Consider the following 24,726-nt stretch of genomic DNA (forward strand, 5'->3'; position numbering starts at 1 on the left):
GTTCCCTGCAAATAAGAGCCAAATTCCTTAGCACTTAAGACTCTTGTTAATTCATAAATAAATCAGTCCTATATTATTTTCTTTACTTGTACAGTAGTTTACTCTCACCTGCATGGGACACATTTCAAGACCCCAAGTGGATGCCTGAGACTGCAAATAGTGCTGAACCCTATATATGCTACACTTTTCCTTTACATGCATACTCAATGATAAAAGAAGAAGAATTTTAAAAAATCAGACCTGGCATGGTAGCCTATTGGCCAAAGTCCTCGCCTTGCATGCGCCAGAATCCCATATGGGTGCCAGTTCTAGTCCCGGCTGCTCCACTTCTCTTCCAGCTTTCTGCCTGTAGCCGGAGAAAGCAATAGAGGATGACCCAAAGCCATTGTGGCCACTTTGGGAGTGAGCCAGCAGATGGAAGATCTTTCTGTCTCTATTGCTTCCTCTCTGTACATATGCCTTTCCAATAAAAACAAATAAATCTTTTTTAAAAAAATAAAAAAACTTAAAAAATATACCTTACAGATTAAGTACAGTAAAAGATTAATAACAATAATAAAATAGAATAATTATTAAAATGCACTTTAAAGATTTGTTTTACTTTTATTTGAAAAACAAAGTTACAGAGAGAAAGAGAAACAGAGACAAATCTTTCATCTGCTGGTTCATTCCCCAAAATGGCTGCAATGGCCAGAGTTAGGTCAGTCTGAAGCTAGGAGCCAGGAACCAGTAACTTCCTCTGGGTCTCCCATGTGGTTACAGGGTCCCAAGCACTTGAGCCATCTTTTGCTGCTTTCCCAGGCTGTAAACAGGGAGCTGGATTGGAAGAAGGGCAGCTGGAACTTGGTCTGGTGCCCATGAATGATGCCAGTGCTGCAGATCGAAGCTTAGCCTACTACTCCATAGTTCTGGCCCCTAAAACACTTACTTTAATAAAAGCTATATAAGGTAATCTCTCTTTTTCTCTCTGTCTCTCTCATTATGGTGCTATGAGTTGATAGTTAAAGGGAGCATTTTTATAGCTTCTCTGTGGCATAATCAAATTTCCAGCAAGACTACTCTTGTGCCTTTTATTAAAAAATAATTTTTGTATGTTTTTAAGAAACATTTGATTAAGGCCCGGCACGATAGTGTAGTGGTTAAAGTCCTCGCCTTGCACGCGCTGGGATCCCATATGGGCGCTGGTTCTAATCCCAGCAGTCCTCTTCCCATCCAGCTCCCTGCTTGTGGCCTGGGAAAGCAGTCAAGGACGGCCCAAAGCCTTGGGACCCTGTGCACCCACGTGGGAGACCCAGAAGAGCTCCTGGCTCCTGGCTTTGGGTTGGCTCAGCTCCAGCCGTTGTGGCTGCTAGGGGAGTGAATCATCGGATGGAAGATCTTCCTCTCTGTCTCTCCTCTCTGTATATCTGACTTTGCAATAAAAATAAATAAATCTTTTTTTAAAAGCCATTTAATTAGTCACTCAGCTGTATGTTATTTAACTTCATGGTGTTGTTAATTTCTTTTTTCTTCCTTTTGTTGATTTTGTATTGTGACTTTTCATTTAAGGGGATGTATAGTAACTGTAATGGAGGTTATCATATCCAGATGTGAGGATACAATGCAGTGTGCATCTCTACTTCCAGGCCAAAGATGGACTCCCAATGAAACTTGTTTACTGTATCTTGGACATATGACTGTGTATGAAGAACTATACTATAGTAATAATATAGGGGAACTCGGTGAGGGGGGAAAGAATCGGGGAGGGAAGAAAGGGAAATTCCAGGCCTTATGGAACTGTTTCATAAAATGAAGAAGAAGAAATAAAATAAATAAAATAAAAACAAAACATGTAATTGAAAGGTAGAGACACAGAGAGAGGTCAGAGACAGAAAGATCATTCATCCATCCACTGGTTCACTCACAAGTGATCACAGGACCCAGAAATTCCCTCTGGATTTCCCATATAGGTGACAGAGACCTAGGTACTGTGGCTTTTTGTTTTGTTTTGTTTTGTTTGGCTGCTTTTCCTGGCACATTAGCAGGGAACTAAATGGGGAAGCAAAGCAGCTAGCTTATGTGAACCAGCACTTCTATATGGGATGCCCACAAAACAGTTAGTGGTTTAACACATTGTGCCAAGCACTGGCCCCTATTCTTGTGCTTTAAGGTGATTGTGGAGTAAAATAAGGATTACTTGAGCCAAAACATTGTGATAGTATGGCAGTCAATCTGATAACTAAGATGGCTATCAAGTGCCTGATGGACAGGCCATGTATGTAGTGTGAACATGCTGGACAAGGAGGTGATTTATGTACCAGGTGGGATGGGATGGGATGGCTCAGAATGAGATTGCCTCTCATTGTTCAGATTGGCATGCAACTTAAAACTTGTGAATTGTTCATTTCTGAAATTTTCCATTTAATATTTTTAGGCTGTGATTGTGCATAACTGAAACTGAAGAGAGCAAAAATGGTAAAGGAGGGGGAACTACTGTATACTGTGTCTACAATCACTGCTTGCTAGCCATGATTCATATGCTTTGCTTTTCCTATGGTTCCTCAATGCGAATTACTTTTTTCTTACGCTTTGAATGTCCTCTTTTCAAAGTAAAGCTCCTAGTGATAATTTTAACATTCTAAGGAAATTTTCTTGTCTTGCCCTTCTTCTAACACTTTGAAGCACTTCTGTTTACTCTGAGTTGCTTATGTTCTGTTTTATATTCTAATTATTTGTGTGCTTGTCTTAGCCCTTTGTTAGACTGCCACCTCTTTGAGGACAGGGAAAATATCTATTTTCTCAGGTACCAAACATAGTGCCAAGTGCAGAGTAGGCACTTATTACCTGAAAAAATAATAATATTCAATAAATATTTGTCAATCAATTTATTCAGTCCTTGGTAGTATGCCTAATTGGAAATTATTAGTGATGGATGCCTATAAGTATCCTTTGATTACCATAACTGAATGCAATTATATTATTAAAATCATCTTACTATTGTTTTCTATAGCACTATTCATTTCTCATTTGGGAGGAGAAAACTGTTTTAATTTTGCCTTACAATGAAATATTAAGCCATAGACCAAAAGCTAATTTGATTGAACCAGTGGAGCTAGGGAATAGAATTCTTTGAGATTTTATTAGATTGGGTTACTGATTCATTAAGTTACACGTTTGGCAACATTGTTTTGAAGTAATACTTAAGATAGGTGATTACTTTGGTTTATTTTCTAAGCTGCATAAATATGGAATTTCAAATAGCTAGTATCATTGAGTTATCACTAGTACTTTGCATGAAACAAAAATAAACAAACATAGTTTCATAGACAGCAGTTCTGTCTTTGGGAAAATCATTGTACTTTAAGTCCCAGGTCTTAACCTTGATACATTATTTTGGGAGATTTTAAAAGGTTCGGTTTCTGCAAGTCATAGGTGTGAATAGACTTAACTGGGAAAGAAAGAAGATTGAGTTTTAAATACAGGAGCAGTTCATCACATATTGATACAGTGGGATTTTGCTGTGAGGCATAATGAAACCTTAGTGTTAGTTGACAGATGGATAGTGGGTTGTTTTGGTAATAGTCTGTGTATATTCATGGCAACACACCACTGAGTGCTCTTTCGCTCAGTACAGAAATCCCACCCTTAGCTTGCAGACCCAGTATAGGTACATGGGTATCATTAGTACTACCAGAGGCTCCTAAAACTAAAGCACACACACAAAAAAAATATCAAGCCACACGGTGTAAGGCTTATAACATTAAGCCATTAATATGAGACGATTTATAGACTATTATATGACACAAAATAGAAGCAACTGTCTCATGTGCTGGTTATATATTATTTCTACTTACTATGTAGTTATAAAAATCCTGTCCTTCAATTATAGGACTGAAAAATAAGCTTGTGATTGATTAGCAGATGTCAACTAGTGTTCACTAGATGGCACTGTGGTGTCTCACTGTGATATACCAGCTTCTCATTGACTCTTTTTGAAATTATTCTGTTATGCTTTGATAGATATAACCTTTCCCACTGAAGCAGCTAGGCAGATATAAATGACAGCTCTTAAGAAAACATGAAATGAAGGTCGACTGTGGCTTACCTGATACATCTGTATGTAGTATATACCAATACCCTAATTGAGGTACCATGTTAAGTCAACAAATATTATTGGATGCCTAATGAGTGCCTGGTATTACAGAATAAATAGAATACATGATACAGTCTAAAGATGAGCTTACAATATAGATGCAGAGATGAGATGTACATGTATTGAATCATTAGAAAGTAAGGAGACAATGTTCATTCAAGTGTCAAATTGTGCAGTATACATAACAATTTTAGAATAGAAATATGGAGATTTTTTTGTAAATTTTGATTAAATGTGTATATAACTTAACCCAAAGTTGAGAAGAAAAATGATATATTGGAAAACAGAGATCTGAACAGTTTTAATAGGCTGAAATCTGAGCCTATTGTTAAAAAAAAAAAGACGAACAAGGAATGACAAAACATGATACTAAAAGCCAACTGTACAAGAGCAGAATAAATAAAATTTGGCTTTAATAGCAACACATGCTATTGGACCTTTGTGTTGACAGTGAGCCCAACATTAGCCAATAACACTAAGAAAGTTTACTCAAATTAGGTTGAATCAATAAAAATACAATTGGCCCTCTTATATCAGCAGGTTCACATCCATGGATGCAACTAACTACAGATCGAAAATATTTGAAACAAAAATGCATCTGTACTGAACAGATACAGACTTTTTCTTTTCATTATTTTCTAAACAATACAATAACCATTTGTACAGAACTTATATTTTAATTAGGTATTATAAGTAATCTAGAGATGATTAAAAGTGTACAGGAGGATTGTCTAGGCAATATGTAAATATCAAGTCATTTTATACAAGGGATTTGAGCATCTGCATATGTTTTTCTCAGTGGTGATGCCAACACTACAAAGATAACAAGGGAGAACTGTATAATTTAATGCACACAGAGAGAAAAGGAGCAATCACCCTCTAGCCTGTTCTTGTTAGAGAATATCTGAAGTATTGTGTTGGACTGCAGGGCAACACTTTTAAAGACAGATATTGACAAACACTAAAGTGCCAAGAGGAAAACACTCAAGAATGAGAGCACTAAATGCAATCTTATCTGAAGAATAGTTAAAGCAAATTTAAAGGCTAAACTTGAAAATTGGAAGACTTAGGAGTAATGGGAGAGCTTTCATTTAATACCTGGATGACTTTCACAGAGAAAAGGAATTAGATTTATTCCATGGGTGTTCCCATGAGTGAGACTTACAGGGAGTAAAATTACCGTTTATGAAGGGGAAACAATCTCTAATGACTGGATTTATAATACCTAATGCACAAAAGCCAGCATCTGGAACTTGCACCATGGTGCAGCAAGTTAAGCTTCCACCTACAGTGCTGGCATCCCACATGGGTAACCAGTTCATGTCTTGGCTGCTTCACTTCCCATTCAGTTCCCTGCTTACATCCTGGGAATACAGCAGAGGATGACCCAAATCCTTGGGCCCCTGCACCCACATTGGAGATTCAGAAAAAGCTCCAGGCTCCTGCCTTAGGACCACCTCAGCTCTGGCTGTTGCTGCCATTTGGGGAGTGAAGCAAAGGATGGAAGATTTCCCTGTCTCTCCTCTGTAAAATCTGCCTTTCAAATAAAAACATATGCTTTTTAAAAAAAAATTGATTACTTTTGTAAGCTAATCTATTTAAAAAGAAAAATGACAAGAGTAAGAGAAAGAGAGGCAATAAAATGTCCATCTACCAGTTTACTCCCCAAATGGCCACAACTAGGGCTGAGACAAGTCAAAGCCATGAACCCAGAAATTCATCCAGGTCAGCCATGTGGTTTGTGGGTCCTCTAACATTAACATTAACAAAGAACGAGATCAGGAAACAACTGAGACTCATATCAGTGCTGCAATATGGGGTGCCACCTTCAAGAAAGTTGCTTAACTTACTGCATCACAATGCTCCTGCACTCACGTGAGAGACCCCCAAAAAAGCTCTTGGCTTCTGGTTTCGAACTGGTCCAACCCCTGCCATTGCAGTCATTTGGGGAGTGAACCTGTAAAAAGATATTCTCTCTCTCTCTCTGTGCGTGTGCACACGCTGTCATATGACTCTGCCTTTCAAATACAAGTAAATATATACACCATGGTGGGAGGGTTTGGGGAGGGGTGGGGAGAACCCAAGTACCTATGAAACTGTGTCACATAATACAATGTAATTAATGAATTAAAAATAATAAATAATTTAAAAATATATCTCTTAAAAAAAGAAAAGCAAAAAAAAAAAAAAATCCAGCACCTAGGAACCCCAGGTCTCCCATGTTGTGTGCAGGGACCCTAGTACTTAAGCCATCATCTGCACCTGCAGTTGTGTAAGAATACTAGAATCAGAAGCAGAGTTAAGACTCAGACCAAGGCACACATTTTAAGCAATGTCTTGTTGTTTTTCAAATATTTATTTGAAAGGCAGAGTTACAGAGAAAGAGGCAGAAGCTAGGAATGAAATCCAGGTCTTCCAATTTAACAAATAGTTGAGGCTTCTCCTGCAGCCTCCCAGGGTCTGTACTGGCAGAAAATTGGAAACAGGAGTCCACGGAAGACAGTAAACTCAGGAACTCTGTTATGGCATGTTGATGTCATAACCATCGTCTCAACTGCTAAGCCAAATTGCAGCACCTAATAAGTTTACTGTGGTGCAGACTTTTGAACTTCACACATATGAGGATTCTTCCACAAATCATGTCAAATGCATATTATGAAAGAATTATGCATGAATTGCATTTTTTTGCATTGAAATAAACTTACCTTTTAATTTCATTTTGCACAAACTTTTTGAAGTGCCCCAGTATGGAAGTTTATTTCTGGTTTCTTTATAGACTAATGTCACATTTCTGGTTTCTATATAGACTAATATCACATTAGTCTATAAGTCTGTTCTTTGATTACTATAGCATTTTGCTAAGTTTTGAAATTAGCAAGTGTCAATCCTCCAATTGAGTTTTTCAGAATTGTTCTATGCTATCCAAGTTTGCTTGAAATTCCATTAAACTTTCAGATACATTTCTGTGCAAAAAATACCCGTGAGTTTTTCATAGGGAATATATTAAATGGGTAGATCACTTTGTACTTTCATTTCCTTTTAATATTATTTGTTAATGTGATAATAAGACATATGTTGATTTCTTTAATTTTTTCTCCATTTTTTCTGTTCGTTGTGACGTTATTGGTTGTATGCATTTACTATGAGTTTCTTGTTGTCAGTCTTAATTACTTCTTTAAAAAAAAGGTCAGTGTTACATAGATTAAGAGATAGAGCTAGAGAGATCCTCTACCCGCTGATTAATTCCCCAAATAGTTGCAATGGCCAGAGCCCGTCTGAGCTAAAGCTGGGGGTGAGGAGCTAATTCTGGGTCTCCCACATTAGAGTGCGGAGTCCCAAGGCTTTGGGCTGTCCTCCACTACTTTCCCAGGCTACAAGTAGGGAGCTGGATGGGAAGTGGAGCAGCTGGGACTCGAATCCATGCCTATATGGGATGCCAACACAGCAGAGGATTAGCTTGCACTTAATTAATTAATTAATTACCTCCAGTGTCATCCTTGCATTACTTCTTTTAGCTCTAAATTTTTCTGAGCTGTTATTTCTTGTTTCTGAATTTTCTGATTTATGTTTCCTTTTCCTATCTTTATTGTTTTATCAATGTTTTAACTCATTTTTAATTCTTTTAAGATTTACTTATCTTTATTGCAAAGCCAGATATAGAGAGGAGAGACAGAGAGGAAGATCCTCCATCTGTTGGTTCACTCCCCAAGTGGCCCCAATGGCCAGAGCTGAGCCAATCCAAAGCCAGAAGCCAGGAGCTTCTTCCGAGTCTCCCACACCTGGTGCAGTCCCAAGGCTTTGGTACGTCCTTGACTGCTTTTCCAGGCCACAGGCATGGAGCTGGATGGGAAATGGGGCAGCCAGGACACGAACCAGCACCCATATGAGATCCTGGCGCAAGCAAGGCAAGGACTTTAGGCACTGGGCTACTGCACCAGGCCCCACTTCTAAATTTTTAAAAATTCATTTAAAAATAGTGAGTTAGACTTTTGACCTGTTTGTTAGCACATTTTCCTGAAATATTTTTATTTTCTGTGGAGGTGTTTTCTGCTGCTTGTTCCTTTTTTCTCTTATGTTTTGGATTCTCTAATGATTTCATGTTTCTCATTTAATGTGAAATTAATTTAACCTGTATAATGAGGTGGAGTTTTGGAAATTATTATTAACCTCACAAAGCTTTCTTTTTTCTCTTTTTTGGGGGCGTTTTTGACTTGGTTCTGTCTGATTTGGTAGAGACTGAAAATAAAACAGCTCAGGTTCTGAAATTTCCTGGCTGTATTCTTTCTTGTCTTTTGATGCACACCTATACTATGCACTGTAAAAGCAACTATCCACGTTTAATTCACACTAATGTGCTAAAATTTTATTTCTTTAGTTGCGTTAGCCACATTTCAAGTGCTCAATAGGCATATATGACTAGTGGCTATTGTATTCTGTATTGGATAGTGCAGATACAGCATATTTCTGCCAGCATAGAGTTCTACTGGGCAACACCTACGTGTATGCTTTCTGTATTTCATCTTTGTTGTCCCTGTCCTATTCAATTTTTGACTGTATTCTCAGCTCTCTATCCTCAATGTGGATCCTGACTTAGAGGGAAGCTCCAGTGAGTCAGGCTTGAGGGTTCAGTGGGTCTAGACTATTTCAGATACTTTGATCTGTCTTTGCTATGAACCTTTGCACTTGTTTAATTGTGGAAAAAAGCAAGGTCCTACCAAGTTTCTACTGTTCTCAAATTTCCTTGCCATTGCTATTCAGTGCACTTCCATGAGCTGTTTTGGGGTTCTCATTTTCTATAGTCCATTAAATACTTCCCTTTTTTCTTTGTCCTGTACAGATACTGATACAATGTCAGTGTTGTGTAAATGTTTTGTCAGTTTTGTCAGTTTTGGTGTAAATGTTTTCTATGAGTTTTTGATGTCTCATTTATGAGTTCAATTTGTTTTCTTTTTTATTGTTAATTACATTGCATTATGTGACACAGTTTCATAGGCTCTGGGATTCCCCCATGGTGGATTCCTCCACCTTTTTGCAGTATTACAGTTCAAATTCAGTCAAGATTCTTTCATTGCATTTGTTTTCATATGAGGTTTCAGAGATTCAAAAATATGTTGCCTTCACCACTATATTTCTAAAACTCTTTCATATAATTCCTTTCTATGTTGATTCTTTTACATCGCTACTTTCCTTAAAGTCTCTCAATCATTTACAATAATTTACTTACAAATTCTAGGCTTTCTTCAGATCCAATTATATCCAATCATATATGTTTGGTTTTATTTATTTCCAATGCACACTTTATATTTCCTGCCTTATTGTATTGATTAAGAAGTATTTTGTTGAATGGGGAAAGTTGATGTTCCTCATCTAAAAGGGAACCTTACTATAAATTATCATTACGTATACTTATTTTATAGATACTGAATGAGTTCTTGTAAGGATGCTGTAACAAAGTTGCAAGTTAGGTGGCTTAAACAAACAGTGAAATTAACTCTTACAGCTCTGGAGGTTTGAAGTCGAAACTCAAAGTGTCTCTAAGACCATGATTGCTTTGAAGGCTTAAGGGGAGATTGCCTCATTGCCTCTTCCCCAATTTCAATTGCTTACCAGCACTCTTCAACTTCTCTTGGCTTCTCTTTTCCTGTTTTCTCTGTATCTTAATCCGAATTTCCATCTTATTTTTTATCTAAAGCTTATTCATTTATTTATTTGACAGAGAGAAAGAGTGGCCCGGTGCAATGGCTCAGTGGCTAAATCTTCACGTTGCACATGCCAGGATCCCATATGGGTGCCGGTTCGTGTCCAGGCTGCTCCACTTCCCATCCAGCTCCTTGTTTGTGACCTGGGAAACCAGTAAAGGACAGCCCAGGGCTTTGGGACCCTGCACCAGGTGTGGGAGACTCGGAAAAATCTTCTGATTCCTAGTTTCACAACAGCTCAGCTCTAGCCTTTGCAGCCATTTGGGGAGTAAATCAGTGGACAGAAGGTCTTTCTCTCTCCTTCTCCCTGTAAATCTGCCTTTCTAATATTAAATCTTCAAAAAAGAGAAAAAGAAAAAATCTTTGTTAATTCACCCTATAAATATCATCAACAGACAAGTCTCTGCCAATACAAAGAGAGGTGCCTTAAACACAATCCAGATTTCTCATATGAGTGGTAAGGATAGAAGCACTTGATCATCTGCTGCCCCTCATGGTACACATTAACAGCAACATGGGCTGGAAGTGGAGGCACAACTGGATTCCAGGCACTCCAGTAATAGGTGTTGGGCATCCCAAAAGACAGCTTAACCCACTATACCACAGTACCCTCCTCCAAATTTTCATCATCTTATATGGATATCAGTCATTAGAATAAGGCTTATCTTATACAGTCTGATCTCATGATGATGTGATTGTATGTAGAAAGACTCTTTTTAATTGGATCATGTTATGAGGTTATGAGGTTCCATGGTGGGCATGAATTTTGGGGGCACAGCATTCAGCTCAGTGCAGATATTATGCATCAGAATAGGAGAGTTGTCATAGACGGCTCATTTCCTTGATCATTTCTGTTTTGTTGAGATCATCATATCATTTTTTCCTCCTTCATTTTATTAGAATGTTGAGTTAAATTGGGGCACGGGAGGTTTAAACCAACCTTGAATTTCTGGAAAAAAAATCTGGCATTGTTTTTTTCTCAATATACTTGATTTTGCTTAGAATATTTGCATCTTTGTTTATGAATGAAGTTAGTCTTTATTTTTCTTTTTCATATTGTCTTTTTTGGGTTTTGATGTGAAGACTGGCTTCATAAAATAAGTTGAAGAGTATTCTTTTCTGTTCTCTAGAAATGTAAAACTTGAATTATTTTTTCATTTAAAATGTGACACTATCTTGGGAGTGACATTAGCAAGATGATAGAATAAGAAACTTTGGAGCCTGCTTTACCCAGTGAACACAGTAATTCAGCAACAGTTTATTAATAAATTCCCTTGGGAACAGATTCTGAACCTGACCAGATTCCTGCAGCCTGGGAAATTGTGTAATCAGATTCATCACAGCTGGCTGGGGGGGATTCAGGAAAACCCTGTCAGCAGAGTCTCTATCCAGGCACAATATCATGTGATCAGGAAGCAGTCTTCAAGTTTAAGGTTTGATCGAGGAAGAGAAAGAGTTTAATCAGAAGAAAGTGTTTTGAAGAGATGAAACTTACAGAAAGCATCAAAACCCATGCGATATAGTTTCCACTGATTTTTGTTGGTGAAGTGTGTCTTCTTCAGACAATAAACAGATGGGTTTTGTTTTTTAATCCAGTCTACTAATCTATGATGTTTGATTGAGCTTAAGCCATTTATATTCAGAGTTTAATATGTATGGGTGGTACTTTGGTCCTGTCATTTTAGGAATGGGTTGTTCATTGGGTTAGTCTTCTGTTGTCATTTTACTGGGATGTTCTTCCCATTTGCCTTTGGTTTTGGTAGGTGCTATTCCTCTTCTCTGTCAAGAGAACATCTTGAAGTATCATCTGTATGTAGGGCAGGTTTGGAAGAGGCAAATTCTTTTAGCTTTTCTTTACTGTGGAAGAATTTTATTTCATTTTCAAAGACAAAAGAAAGCTTTGCTAGATATGTTATCCTAGGCCAACAATTTTTTTCTTTTAGAATCTGGACTATGTCACTCCATTCTCTTCTTGCCTGTAGAGTTTCCTGTGAGAGATCTCCTGTGAGCTTAATTGGCATTCCTTTATATGTCAATTGATTTTTTTCACGTGCACATTTAAGGATCTTTTCCTTATGTTTGATTAAAGAGAGCTTGATGATCATGTGTCTTGGTGAAGATCGCTTTTGATCAAGCCTGTTGGGAGTTCTGTGCCCCTCCTGGATCTTGTTTCCCAATTCTTTCTCTAGATTAGGGAAATTTTCCTTTATTATTTGATTAAATACATTTGCAAACTCAGCTTCTCTTTCTGCACCTTCTGGGACTCCCATTACTCTTATATTTAGCCTCTTCATAGTGTCTTTCAATTCTTGAACACTTTTTTTTGGCCTGATCCAGCTCTGCTTCCAGCTTTTTGTTTGCTTCTCCCTGATGACAGGAAATATCTGCCAATTCTGAGATTCTTTCTTCTGCTTGCTTCATTCTATTTTGGAGACTCTCCATTGTACTTTTAATTTGTTCTACTGTGTTCTTAATTTCTGATATATCAGCCTTGATCTGCTTTATTGTTGCTGCTACTTGTGTAAAATATTGCTTAAATTCTTTGAACTCTTGTATGTGCTTCTCATTGTTGATCAGAAGCTTTAAAATGAGTCTTATGAATTCTGTATGCCCCATTTTCTCGATGTCTTCCTCAGTTAACTCTGAGGTTGGCATAGGGTTTTGCTCCTTTGCAGGGGAGTTTTTGGTAATATTCATTGTGCCTTTGTCTCTTCTTTTGCTCTTGGTCATTGTACTTCTGGTTAGCAGAGTCTTCTCCTTGGGGCAGGTTTCTAAGCTGTGTCACCCACAGGTCTGCAGTTTGATTTTACTTATTGCAATTGATACACAACTCTTTGTTTGCAGCCAATTGTGCCACTCCCTCCAGCAAGTTCCAGGTTTGGGTTCTTATGTTAGATTTCCACCATGGTCTCCACAGCCCCAGCTCTTGGCTCTCCACTCTCCACCTCCTGTGATACCATGCTGAGGCTGCACCGTTGTCTCTGCAACCTTTCTCCCACTTCTGGTTGGAGCATTATTCAATGACTCATTGATCACACAGTAGCATTATTTTCTGCAAGAAGGTTCTTAATTTTCATTTCTTCAGCTACACATTAGTCATTCAGTAGCATGTTATTTAACTTCATGGTGTTGTTAATTTCTTTTTTCTTCCTGATACTGATTTTGTTTTGTGGCTTTTCATTTAAGGGGATGTATAGTAGCTGTGTAATGGAAATTGTCCTATCTAGTAACATGTCATTTAACTTCATGGCATTGTAAATTTCTTCTTTCTATTGTTGATTTTGAATCATGACTTTTCATTTAAGGAGATGTACAGTAGCTGCGAAATTGAGACTAACATTCAGATGTGCGGATGTAGTGTGGTATGCATTTCTACTTCCAGAAAATATGGACTTACAATGAAACTGTTCCCTATATCTTGACAATAGGATTCTGGACTCTCTGCCACTGTCCATGCCCGCAATGATGGACATATGACTGTGTATGAAGAACTATACTTTAATAATGATATAGAGGAAATAGGTCAGGGGGAGGAATTGGGGCTGGAATAAGGGAAATACCAGGAACCTATGGAACTGTATCATAAAATCATAATAGTAATAAATAAGTAAATATAAAGAAGGAAAGAGTTTGTTCATATATGCAGATCCCCAACTTTCCCAAGGATTTGGCAGAGGTCTAACTTTTTAAAGTATTTATTTAGTTATTTGAGACCCAGAGTTAGAGAGAGGAAATGACACAGAGAGAGCTTCTATTTGCTGGTTCATTGCCCAGATGGCTCCAAAGGCTAGGATTGGGCCAGGTCAAAACCAGGAGCCAGGAGATTGTTCAGGTCTGTCATGTGGGTGGCAGGAGCCCAAACACTTGTGACATCTTCTGCTGCTTTTCCCATGCCATTAGCAGGCAGCTGGATTGAAACTAGAGCTGCCAGAACACAAACCAGTGCCTGTATGGGATGCTAACGTTTCGCATAGTGGCTTTATCCACTACCCCCACTAGCTAGCTTCTGTATTGTCAGTGTTTGAGCTCTAACAAGCCAGGGACAATCTAGCTGCCTGGAGGACATGGAGACAGCAGCGTGGGCTGATGGCTAGCTATTCATCTTTGGTAAGCACAGAGTAAGCAGTCTAAAAAAAAATCCTGACTAGCTTCCTCTCTGAGAGGAAAAGAACTGATCTTTGCAATGTCTCAATTCTTTTTTTTTCTTTTTCTTTTTTTATTTAATTTCGTTTTATGACACAGTTTCATAGGCTCTGGGAATCCCCCAACCCACCCCATGCCCTCCCCCTATGTTGGATTCCTCCACATTGCTGCAGTAGTACAGTTCAAATCCAGTCATGATTCCTTCATTGCAAGCATATACCATGCATAGAGTCCAGCATCCTTATTGTTCAGATATATTCAACAGTTTTTTGGGAAGACCATCTCTGGTCTGAAGGTAGAGCTGGTTTTTCATTTTTCCAATGAAAAACCACAACATAACATCAACAACAATTTACAACATTATGGAGTTAAGTGACCAATATGTTACAAAATGCAAGTTCTTAACTACATCCTGTAACTACTTCATTGACATCTCAATTTTAGTTTATGCACAACCAGCTGCTGTACACCTTAGAATGGTTATAGGGTACTCTTCAGCTGTCTCATGTCTATTTTCATTTTTATATTTAGCAGTTTATAGTATTGAAGCGTAATTTTTACTGAACTTGGTGAATTTTAGGCTAGTCCAAACTGACTTATAAGTCTAACAAGGCATATGTCAACGATTGAGACACAGAACATTTTTTTGGGGGGGGGTGCAAAGAAATGTTCAATACCTTAGTGAGGAGTAACTGATCTTTGTGTTCTACCTAATAAGGTATATGTGAGTCCAAGCTGACCGTTTCCTGTCTGGTTCTAAGCTTTCTTTATTGGTCTCTATCTGATCTAATTTGGGGGGGGGATTGGGGGGGCTCTGGCATGACCCTGATGGTTGTTGCAAGAGAGGGTGGGATTCCAAAGTTGGAACTAAGTAAGAGCCAGAGAAAACTTGTCTCCCGAGTCCCGAAGGAAGTTTACTGTTCTTCTGTTTCTGAGGATCACTCAGGACTCCCAGCTGTTGTTCCAATGACATTAGATCCTGTGAGGAAGGATCTGGGCTTCTTCCATCCCATGTGGGAGATCCGAACGGGAGTGGATGACCTCAGAGTTCTTGGCCTATGAGAGCATTCCAATTCCTCGTAGTCTCCTTAAATGCCTCAATTCTTTAAGACTGTCTGAAGAACTGGACATCTATGAAGTTAGTCTTGGTTCTCTAACAAGTCCAGTAGAGTCTAGCCAGTTGGATACAACTGAGGTGGTGGCTTGGGCTTGGAGATACCATGGTTTCTTTGCTTGGTTCAGCATAGAGTAAGCATGCAAAAACCACAGCTGCCTGCTTCTCACTAGGGAGGGAAGGAGTTGCTTCATCTACCACCACCAGCTTTCCTATGTGCTATCCAAAAGACTGATTTCTGCCTTAACAATTTAAGGGTGCTTATGGGACCTGAAATAATCTAGCTACCTAGGGGTGAGAACAGATGGAAATGTTAGCTGGCAGTTACCATAGACTCCTCAGTACCCCCTGATTCAACACACAGTAAGTGTACAAGAAGCCTCAGTTCCAGGCTTCTGTCTGGTGAAAGAGTTGGACAAAGTTCCAATAATCCAGATTTACTGGAGTAAACTGAGAAACTGGTTTCAGTCTCATTGGAACTGATGCGTTGATATGACCAAATATCCCAATGCCTAAGGTTTTCAAAGAAACAAAACAAGCAAGTTAGACAAGCACAAAGGTTTGAGAGATTCCCAGAACCTCTGGCTGGGTGATTGGTGGAGTTCTTCTCTGGTGCAAGGATAGTCTGTAAAGATTGGGAGAGATTGCTACATAATCTATTGTGTATATCTCAATAGAGAGACTCAAGGAAAATGAGAAAATCAGATAAAGACATTCCAAAGAAGGGAACAAGATAAATGTTCATGAACTGAATTAAATGGTTATATTATTAACTCTTAGAGATAAATACTCAGTGAAAACAAGGAATAATTATGAAAGAAGTGAGATGCCAAGGAAGTAGTTACAGACAGGATGTGGTTAAGAACTTGCATTTTCTAACATATTGGTCACTCAATACCATGTTAATTAACTTCATGATATTGTTAATTTTTATGTTTCTTCCTGTTGAAGTTGTGTAGTGACGTCTCATTGGAGGAGATGATATTCTACCAGCTCTACCCTCAGACCAGAGATGGTCTTCCCAAAAAAACTATTGAATTTATCTGGACGATAAGATGCTGGACTCTATGCATGGTCCATGCCCACAATGAAGGAATCATGACTGGATTTGATCTGTACTACTGTAACAGTATGGAGGAATTCAATATGGGGGGTGGGATTGGAGAGAGGCTGGGAGAATCCCAAAGCCTATGAAACTGGGTCATAAAATGATATAAAAGTAAAAAAAAAGAAAGAAGTGAGAAATTTAATAAAGGAAGAAAATACTAAAAATACCAAACAAGTCAGACAACTGAACACAATAACTAATCCAAAAAACTAGGTAGCAAGATTCAGCAGAGGCTTCATAAAGCAGAAACAGTAAACTCAATGACAGGTCATTGGAAATAATTTAGAAGGGCAAGAATTAAAAAAATGTTGAAGAAAATTTAGGAAATTGTGGAAAACCGTAAACTGTGGATTACTATAATAGGAGCAGGAATTGTGGCACAATATGTTAAGATAGCATTTGAGACATACACATCTCATATTGGAGTGCTAGTTTAAGTATCAGCTCCTCTATTTCTTATCTATCTTCCTGACAATACATTCTGGAAGGTAGCCTGGGCTCCTGACAACCAAGTATTGCAAGCTCCTCACTTTTCCTGGCCCAGCCCTGGCCATTACAGGCTTCTGTGAAGTGAACCAACAAGATAAAAGATTTCTCTTTCTGCCTTTTTTCCCTGTTGTTTTGTCCTTCAAGTAAAATAAACTTACTTTTAAAGATTTTTAAAGTTTTATTTGAAAGGCAGAGTCAGAGAGAGAGAGAAGGAGAGAAAGAGATCTTTCACCTGCTGGTTCACTCTGCAAATAGCTACAGCAGTCAAAGCTGAGCCCATCTGTAGCCAAGGGCCACAAGCTCCTTATGGATCTCCCTTACGGGTGTGGGGGCTCAAAAAATTGAGCTGTCTCTTGCTGATTTCCCAGGTCAGAAGCAGGGGTGGAAGGGAAATGGCGCAGCAGGACTTGAACTGGCACCCATATGGGATGCCAGCGCTGCAGGAGAAGGCTCAACATGCTATGCACTGGTTCCACTGGTTCTAACAAACTTTTTTTTTTTTTAAGAAATACAGTGAAAGTTTAAAGTTATTGTTGGAAACCATTAGTCTTAGAGGTTATATAATGTAAGGAAGTCCTGAAAGAAGAACGGATAGGAAAAGATCAGAAAGCTTATTGAAAGGAATAATGATTGAATAATAACCTTATCATAAAGTAAGCGAAAGACTTGAATAGATATTTTTCCAAAGAAGATGTGAAATTAGCCAGCAGGAACATGAAAAACATCAACCTGACTAATCATGGCATGGGGGAAGGAAGGCAAATCAAAACCACAATAAGACATCACTATAGACGTGTCACAAAAAGCAAAAGAAAATAAATGTTGCTGCTTGTGCAGAAATTTTTTTAAAAAGATTTTATTATTATTGGAAAGCCGGATATACAGAGAGGAGGAGAGACAGAGGGGAAGATCTTCCATCCGATGGTTCACTGCCCAAGTGAGCCGCAACGGGCCGGTGCTGCGCCAATCCGATGCCGGGAACCAGGAACCTCTTCTGGGTCTCCCACACGGGTACAGTGTCCCAAAGCTTTGGGCCGTCCTCAACTGCTTTCCCAGGCCACAAGCAGGGAGCTGGATGGGAAGTGGAGCTGCCGGGATTAGAACCGGCGCCCATATGGGATCCCAGGGCGTTCAAGGCGAGGACTTTAGTCGCTAGGCCACGCCGCCGGGCCCGCTTGTGCAGAAATTATAACCCTTCTGCTTTGAATGAAACTCTGAATTTATTACCGGTTGACTTGGTAGCTATTGTTTTCAGAAGCCAGAGAAGATCTGCCTAAAGGTGACTTCTCAGCCTTAGGGGGCCAGGTTTCAGGCACGGTTCAATAATGCAGCAAACATGCCAATATCAGTGAGCAGAGGCCCGGAGAAAAAGAAATGATCAGTGGACCTGTGCCTTTATAGGATCCAGGATGTTATTCTAATCAGTTTCCCAGGGATCTTTCATTGGTGGGTTTAAAGCAAGCAGACAGGTGGAGCTAAATGGGTTATAGTATTGGAAGCTGTATCAAGGATGACTGAGCCCTGCTTCTGGTGTGAGAAATTTAAGTTTATGTTTTTAAAAAGATGCCAAAGTAACTTGACTGGACAATAAGATGCTGGACTCTATGTTTGGTATACGCTTGCAATGGGGGAATCTCAACTGAACTTGAGCTGTGGTTATGCAACAAGGTGGAGGAATCCACCATGGTGGGAGGGTTTGGGGAGGGGTGGGGAGAACCCAAGTATCTATGTAATTGTGTCACATAATACAATGTAATTACTGAAGTTAAATAATAAATATATATAAAAAAAAAGATGCCAAAGTAACATAAATGTATAAGAATTCACTATACTTTAGACTTTATTAGTAGGAATTCACACTGGTGCATTGTTTATAGAAAATTTGAAAGTTTATTCAAAAATTAAAAATAGAACTACCATATTATTCATCAGTCCCTCTTTTGGATTTGTATCCCAAAATTGATATCAGGATCTTAAATTCTGCACCACCATGTTCATTGAAAACACTATTCACATACTGTGGTTATGCAACAAGATGGAGGACTCCACCATGGGGAGAGGGTTAGGGGAGGGGTCGGGGGAGTCCCAGTGCATATGGGACTGTGTCACATAATTTAATGTAATAAATAAATAAATAAATAAAAGAAAACACTATTCACAATAGTAAAAATGTGGAAACAGTCCAGATGACCACTGTCAGATGAATGGATAACAAAATATGCCCTTTATATGCAACAAAATATTACTTAACCTTAAGGGGGAAAAAAAGGAAACTCTGCAGTTTGTGAAAATAAGTATAAAATTTCAAGATATTTGCTAAGTAAAACAAGACATTTATAAGAAAGCAAATACTGTATGATTTCACTTTTAAAGACATCTATAGTATAAAAGAGGAAAATCCTGGTGAAGAAGATACTGATTAATGAGCATGTAGTTTGAGTTAAGCAACATAAATAAGTTCTGGTAATCTACTATAGAACATTGTACTTAAAGTCAAGTACTGTATTATACACCTAAAAATGTGTTCAGGACCGATCTCATGTTAGGTGGAGATGTGTAGGTGGAGATGTCTTCACGTCAGAATTCAGACGTGATACAGAGGAGCAGTGATAAAACAAGGTAGCAAGGTTTAATAAAGTAGGGCATCCATAAGAACAGATGTGCACTTCTCCAAATAGAATCTGAGAGAGCGTAATCATTCAACAGGGGAAAAGCAAGTTTACATGGTTTAATGAAAGCCAGGCAGGTGGCTCAGGAAGAACTGAGCTAATCAGTCTGTACTCAGTACTGGGGTTCGGTTCTTGGCATGTTTTTCTCTTTCCCCTCCTCCCTCTTGTCCAGCCCAAAAGGTTTGCAAAGTGTGAATTAGGTAATATTCCTTCCAAGATTTCACTAGTCAGTGCTTTTAGACTGAGTGGTCCACCTGAGCCAGGCAGCAGAGCTTCCCCTAGGGTTCCTTCCTTGGGGGAAGGTTTGTGAGGATGTTATTGCCCATGGTTAACAGGCTGGGTAACCAGTTTTGTGCAGAGTGGAGTTTCCTAAGGAGTTTTCCTGAAGGGTGGAAGGTGGGGATACGATGCTGGACCACGAGTAAAATTTGAGAAAGGGTATCTGGGTGGGACTTTATGAAATACTGGGCTGCTTCTAAGGTGTGTCTACAAGCTTCTGCTGCTGTGTTGCTTTCTTTAAGCCCCTCTCACACACAGGCTGATTTCTAACATCCTACCTAATATTATCACAATGAAAGTTAAATAAAGGGAAGTTATATGATATTTGGGTTTTCTTTGTGGGAGTATTTTATAGTCTAAAATTCAATTAGACTATTCAATTACAATTAGATTATTCAATTACATTGATAATGATAGCACTCTTGATATTTCTTTATCTTTTTTTTATTCAGTTTGGTAAAATTTTCTTTTTTCAAAAAAAAAGCTATTTATTTCTTTATTTCAAAGTCAGAGTTACACGCAGAGAGGAAATGTGGTAGGGCCAGACCAAAGCCAGCGACCCTTAGCTTCTTTCAGATCTCTCATGTGGGTAGCAGGGGTCAAGCACTTGGGCTATCTTTCGCTGCTTGGTAAGCTATATTTTCTTTTTTTTTTTTTTTTTTTTTTTTTTTTTTAAAGATTTATTTTATTTTTATTACAAAGTTAGATGTACTGAGAGGAGGAGAGATAGAGAGGAAGTGGAGCTGCTGGGATTAGAACCAGCAGCCATATGGGATCAAGGCGAGGACCTTAGCCACTAGGCCACGGTGCCGAGCCCCCAAGTAAGCTATATTTTCTAGGAATCCATTTATTTTGTCGAAATTTTTAGCATTATTGACATAAAGTTATTTGAATACCCTGTTGGCATCTTTTGTTTTTCTTTTCTTTCTTTTTTTTTTTTTTGTCTTCGTTTTTTTATTAGACGTTTGTCCATCTTAGCTTTTGTAAGAACATAGTTTTGGCTTTGTAGGCTTCCTCTGTTGTGTTACTTTGTATCTACTGTTAGAATCTGTTGTTTTCTTTGTGCAATTTTTGGATTTATCTTGAAGTTCTTTTCGTAATTTCTTAAGATGTTAACATTTCAATAGATGTTAACATTAATTCTTAGCTTTTGAACTTATAGTCTTAAAATATATTATGTGGTATATTTAATACATTTTTCTCTAATTGCTACTTTAGCTCTAGAACACACTATTTTAAGTAACTTTTATTTATCTATAACACATACACAGAAAAAAACAAGAATAGTGAGTGTACAGCTTGATGGACTATCACAAAGTGAACAAAACCACATAGCCACTTTGAAGAACTACTAGTTTACCAGCCTCTCTGAATATCTCTCATCCATAAATATTGATACAAAATGTGATGGAGAATTTTAGATATCAGTTTTACTGAAATGATGTCCAAGTAGCTGGTAAAACATTTCTGAGTGTATGTCTGTGAGAATGTTCCCAGAAGTTTCCAGCTTTTCCATTAGCTTCACCAGTGTAGCTCATACAATGAAGAATTAAGGAAGAAAAAAATCCATCCTCCTTAACATAGATCATCCTTCTCCAGCCCTCTGAAATAAACTTTCCTAGTTCCTGGGGCCTTGGACTCCAACCAGCTGTCCTGGCTCTCCAGCTTGAGGATAACATTTTGTCAGGCCTCTCAGCCTACATAATCATGTGAACCAGTTCTGATATTCATCCTAATAGTTCTCTGGAGATTACAGAAGAACACGTACAATATGTATTAGTCCACTTTTTGTTACTCTAAAATATCTCAGAGGAGCTTCTTGGCAAAGGAAAAGTTCATCTCAGTTTACAACTTAGAGGTTACAATTCAGATCGGGTGGTGCCCATAAGCTGCCATCTGATGGAGGCTGGTTATGGCAGGTAAGGAGAAATGATCTCATGGCAAGCCAGGAAGCAGACACAGCAGCTAGAACTTCAACCCAAATAATCAACTTTTTAGTGGGAACCACCTCCAGACAGCAAGCCTTCAGTAACCTGAAGACCTACCTAACTGCCACAGTTGATCAAGTCTCCACTCTTGACCCAACCATTAACATTAGGAAATAAGAGTTTAAACATTTTGCATGAGTTTGGGAGAGATAACTCCTAATCAAACCACAACAATATTTTTGTTACACAATTAATAGTATTTTCTGATTTTCCTTTGGCCAATTAATTATGTAAAAATGTTATTTCTGAATTTTGAAACATTGGGGATTTTTTTGTCATCTTTTTTGGTGATTACCTTCTAGCCTAATTATATTGTAATTGATTTCAGATTTTGAAATGGGTTGAAATTTTGCTTTATGAGAAGGTATATGAACAATTTTGTAAATATTATGTTGACTGTTGAAAGAAATGTGTTTTCTACAGTTTGGAAAGCCTGTATATATGTGAGTGTATGCACGCTGTTTGAATTTGTATCATCTGATACTCATTTTTTAATCTTCTCTGTCCAAACTCTGGGTGTTGACTGAATCAGTTACAGAGATGAAATATTAAAATGTCCCATTGTGATTGTGCACTTTTTCTGATTTTGCCATTTTTGATTGATGCATTTGAGGCTTTACTACTTTCAGACCTAAAATTAACATTGTAATATATTCTTATTTGTTGAAGTTTTATTGGTCTGAAATGATACATTATTTCTTGAAATGCATTTTGCCTTAAAGTTTCTGAAATTACTACTGTCTCTACACTTTTTTTGGTTAATATTTTCCAGATATATCTTCTTTAACTTCTTATCTTTGGACCTTTCTGTATCTTTATGGTTTTTTTTTTCATTTTCTTGGTATTTTATTTTATTTTATTTTTACATTTTATTATTACTATTATCATCTTATGATACAATTCCATAGGCTCCTGGCATTTCCCTTATCCTCTCCCCAATTTCCTCCCCCCCACCTAGTTCATATCTTCTTGATACAGAATAACACTCTATTATCTGGATATATCACAGTTTATTCACTTATGGAAGGACATTTTAGTTTCTTCCACATTTTGACAATCATGAAGAAAGTTTGTGTAACTGTTCATGCTCAAGTTTGTGCATAGATATAAGATTTCAACTTATTTAGGTTGCGATAAGTTTTTGGTTGATTTCTGTGCCTGGACTTTTTTTTTCTGTTTTTGCATGTTAATGTTGACTTACTCTGCATCAATTTGTTGAAAAGAATGTTCTCAACATTTTTACATTTCAGGTTCCTCCTTATACTAGTGTGAGAATTATGTTCTTTTAGGGCCTGTTCTATAAAGTATGGAGTTATTTATGAACTTTTCTCCTTGTTTATAATTTTTCTGTGCTGCTCGTTGGCTTATTTATTCTGTTTTATCTTTTAATTGATTTACATTTTTCTGAGTCTACTAAACCCGTCCTTTGTGCTTCATTTGAATTGCATTTTTCATTTCAAGAAACTCCTCTTTTTTTTAATTCATCAAGTTTGCATTTTACTGTCCATTTCCTATAATGTTACAATATTCATTTTTACACTTGATCTTAGCCAAAAGGCCGAGAAGCACAATATTCATTTTTAATGTAATTTTTAATTTAAAAATCAGAGTTACACAGAAAGGGAGCAAGACAAAGACGGGGTGTGGTGAAGAGAGAGAGAGAGATTTTCCATTGCTGGTTCACTTACCAAATGGCATCAGAGGCGGTGGCTTAACGTGCTGTACCACAGCATGGCTCCAGTGTTCAATTACTTAGCAACTGTTATGACAGTTATTAATTATGATAGATACTAGCTAGAGACATTATAGCTATGCCGGTATTACCATTGAGTAACAATCTATCCACACATATTTTAGTATATCTTTTATATGTATGATAACTTGATATAAATATTTTATAACATATTTGATAAGTTCAGAATCTGTATCTTGAAAATTTGTTTCAACTGTTTATTTCTGCTTATGCTCATTCATGGTGTCTTGTTTCACAGCGTGTCTGATTATTTTCAATGTGTACAACTCATAATTCTTGAAAAATTATTTATGAAAATATTTTGAAACTTAAGATGAAGTGCCTTCCTCCACAGAGGATTCACATTGTTTCTGCAGTTGTTTGAGAGCAATGTAACTAAATTCAAGAATTTCGGTCTCTTGGTCTCCATTATAGTGTATTTTGGAACTGCACATCCATGAGTCTACTTGTGTTACACTTCAGGGATTGTTTCTGCCCACCTGTAATGCTGCCTTCTATTCAGTAGCAAGATAAACTTTATTATGGCCCCCATGGGCATTTAGGTGGAAATAGGTTTACTCCTGTTTTTGTCTTAGTCTAACAGTGTGATCCGTTGGGTATTAATGTGTGTCTCCCTGACCTAGCGAGATCTTTCAAAGCTTAGCATTTGCTAAGGTTTGCAAATGCATGCCAGGTAAAAATGGCTTTATTTCTCTGCTTAACTCTGTGGGACCTCACTTTTCCTTAGATTTTGGCTGAGTAGTCCTTTACTATCTCTGTCAGTCCTCTTTTATTATTATTTGAAGGGAAAACACTTATAATTTTGAATGTATTTTTCAATATTTTGAGGTGTTTTCAGCAGGAGGGTTGGTCTGACTTATTTAATCTTCCGTCTGAAAACATACTTCATTGCTTCTTTAGCATACGAAGAGAGGAAGTTTTTTTAGATTTTTCTTAGAATCCTATCTATATAATGAGTTTCCCTCAGCCAGTGTGACTGTCTTAATGATGTTAGATCCCATGTTTCTCTTTTCAGGCCAACAGGGCAATGATGGAAGCTGAACTACAAGATCCTCAAAACATTTCCACTCAGCTTCATGTATTCAAGGTTTCGATTTTGGAGGGAGATTGTGAAAGAGGTATAAATGTTATTTATGAGTTATGTGTGACTGTTAATGCAAATAGTATCTAGTCCTCAAAAATAAATAACCCACAATAGAATAAAACCACCTACTGTTTTCAGAGTGTGGAAGTGAATGTACATTCTATATATAAAGAAACAACAGCGCAAAAAAAAAAAAAAAAAAAAAAACCATGAGAGAAGCAAATAACCAGGCAAATGTGGATCAATAATTGGAGGAGGGTCTTGTCAT

The 24,726-nt window shown here is 37.8% G+C and overlaps 1 protein-coding gene across 1 annotated transcript in view; it reads left to right on the forward strand.

Annotated features, from left to right (window-relative positions):
* TEX11 (testis expressed 11) overlaps positions 1–24,726 on the forward strand; it is a 254,871-nt gene that overhangs the window by 139,760 nt on the left and 90,385 nt on the right. Inside the window, exon 16 of the mRNA XM_058658776.1 lies at positions 24,390–24,492. Within this exon, the coding sequence (XP_058514759.1) occupies positions 24,390–24,492 (103 nt within the window). The remainder of the gene's footprint in view (positions 1–24,389; positions 24,493–24,726) is intronic.

The sequence above is a fragment of the Ochotona princeps genome, chromosome X (assembly GCF_030435755.1).
Source record: "Ochotona princeps isolate mOchPri1 chromosome X, mOchPri1.hap1, whole genome shotgun sequence".
Taxonomy (NCBI): domain Eukaryota; kingdom Metazoa; phylum Chordata; class Mammalia; order Lagomorpha; family Ochotonidae; genus Ochotona; species Ochotona princeps.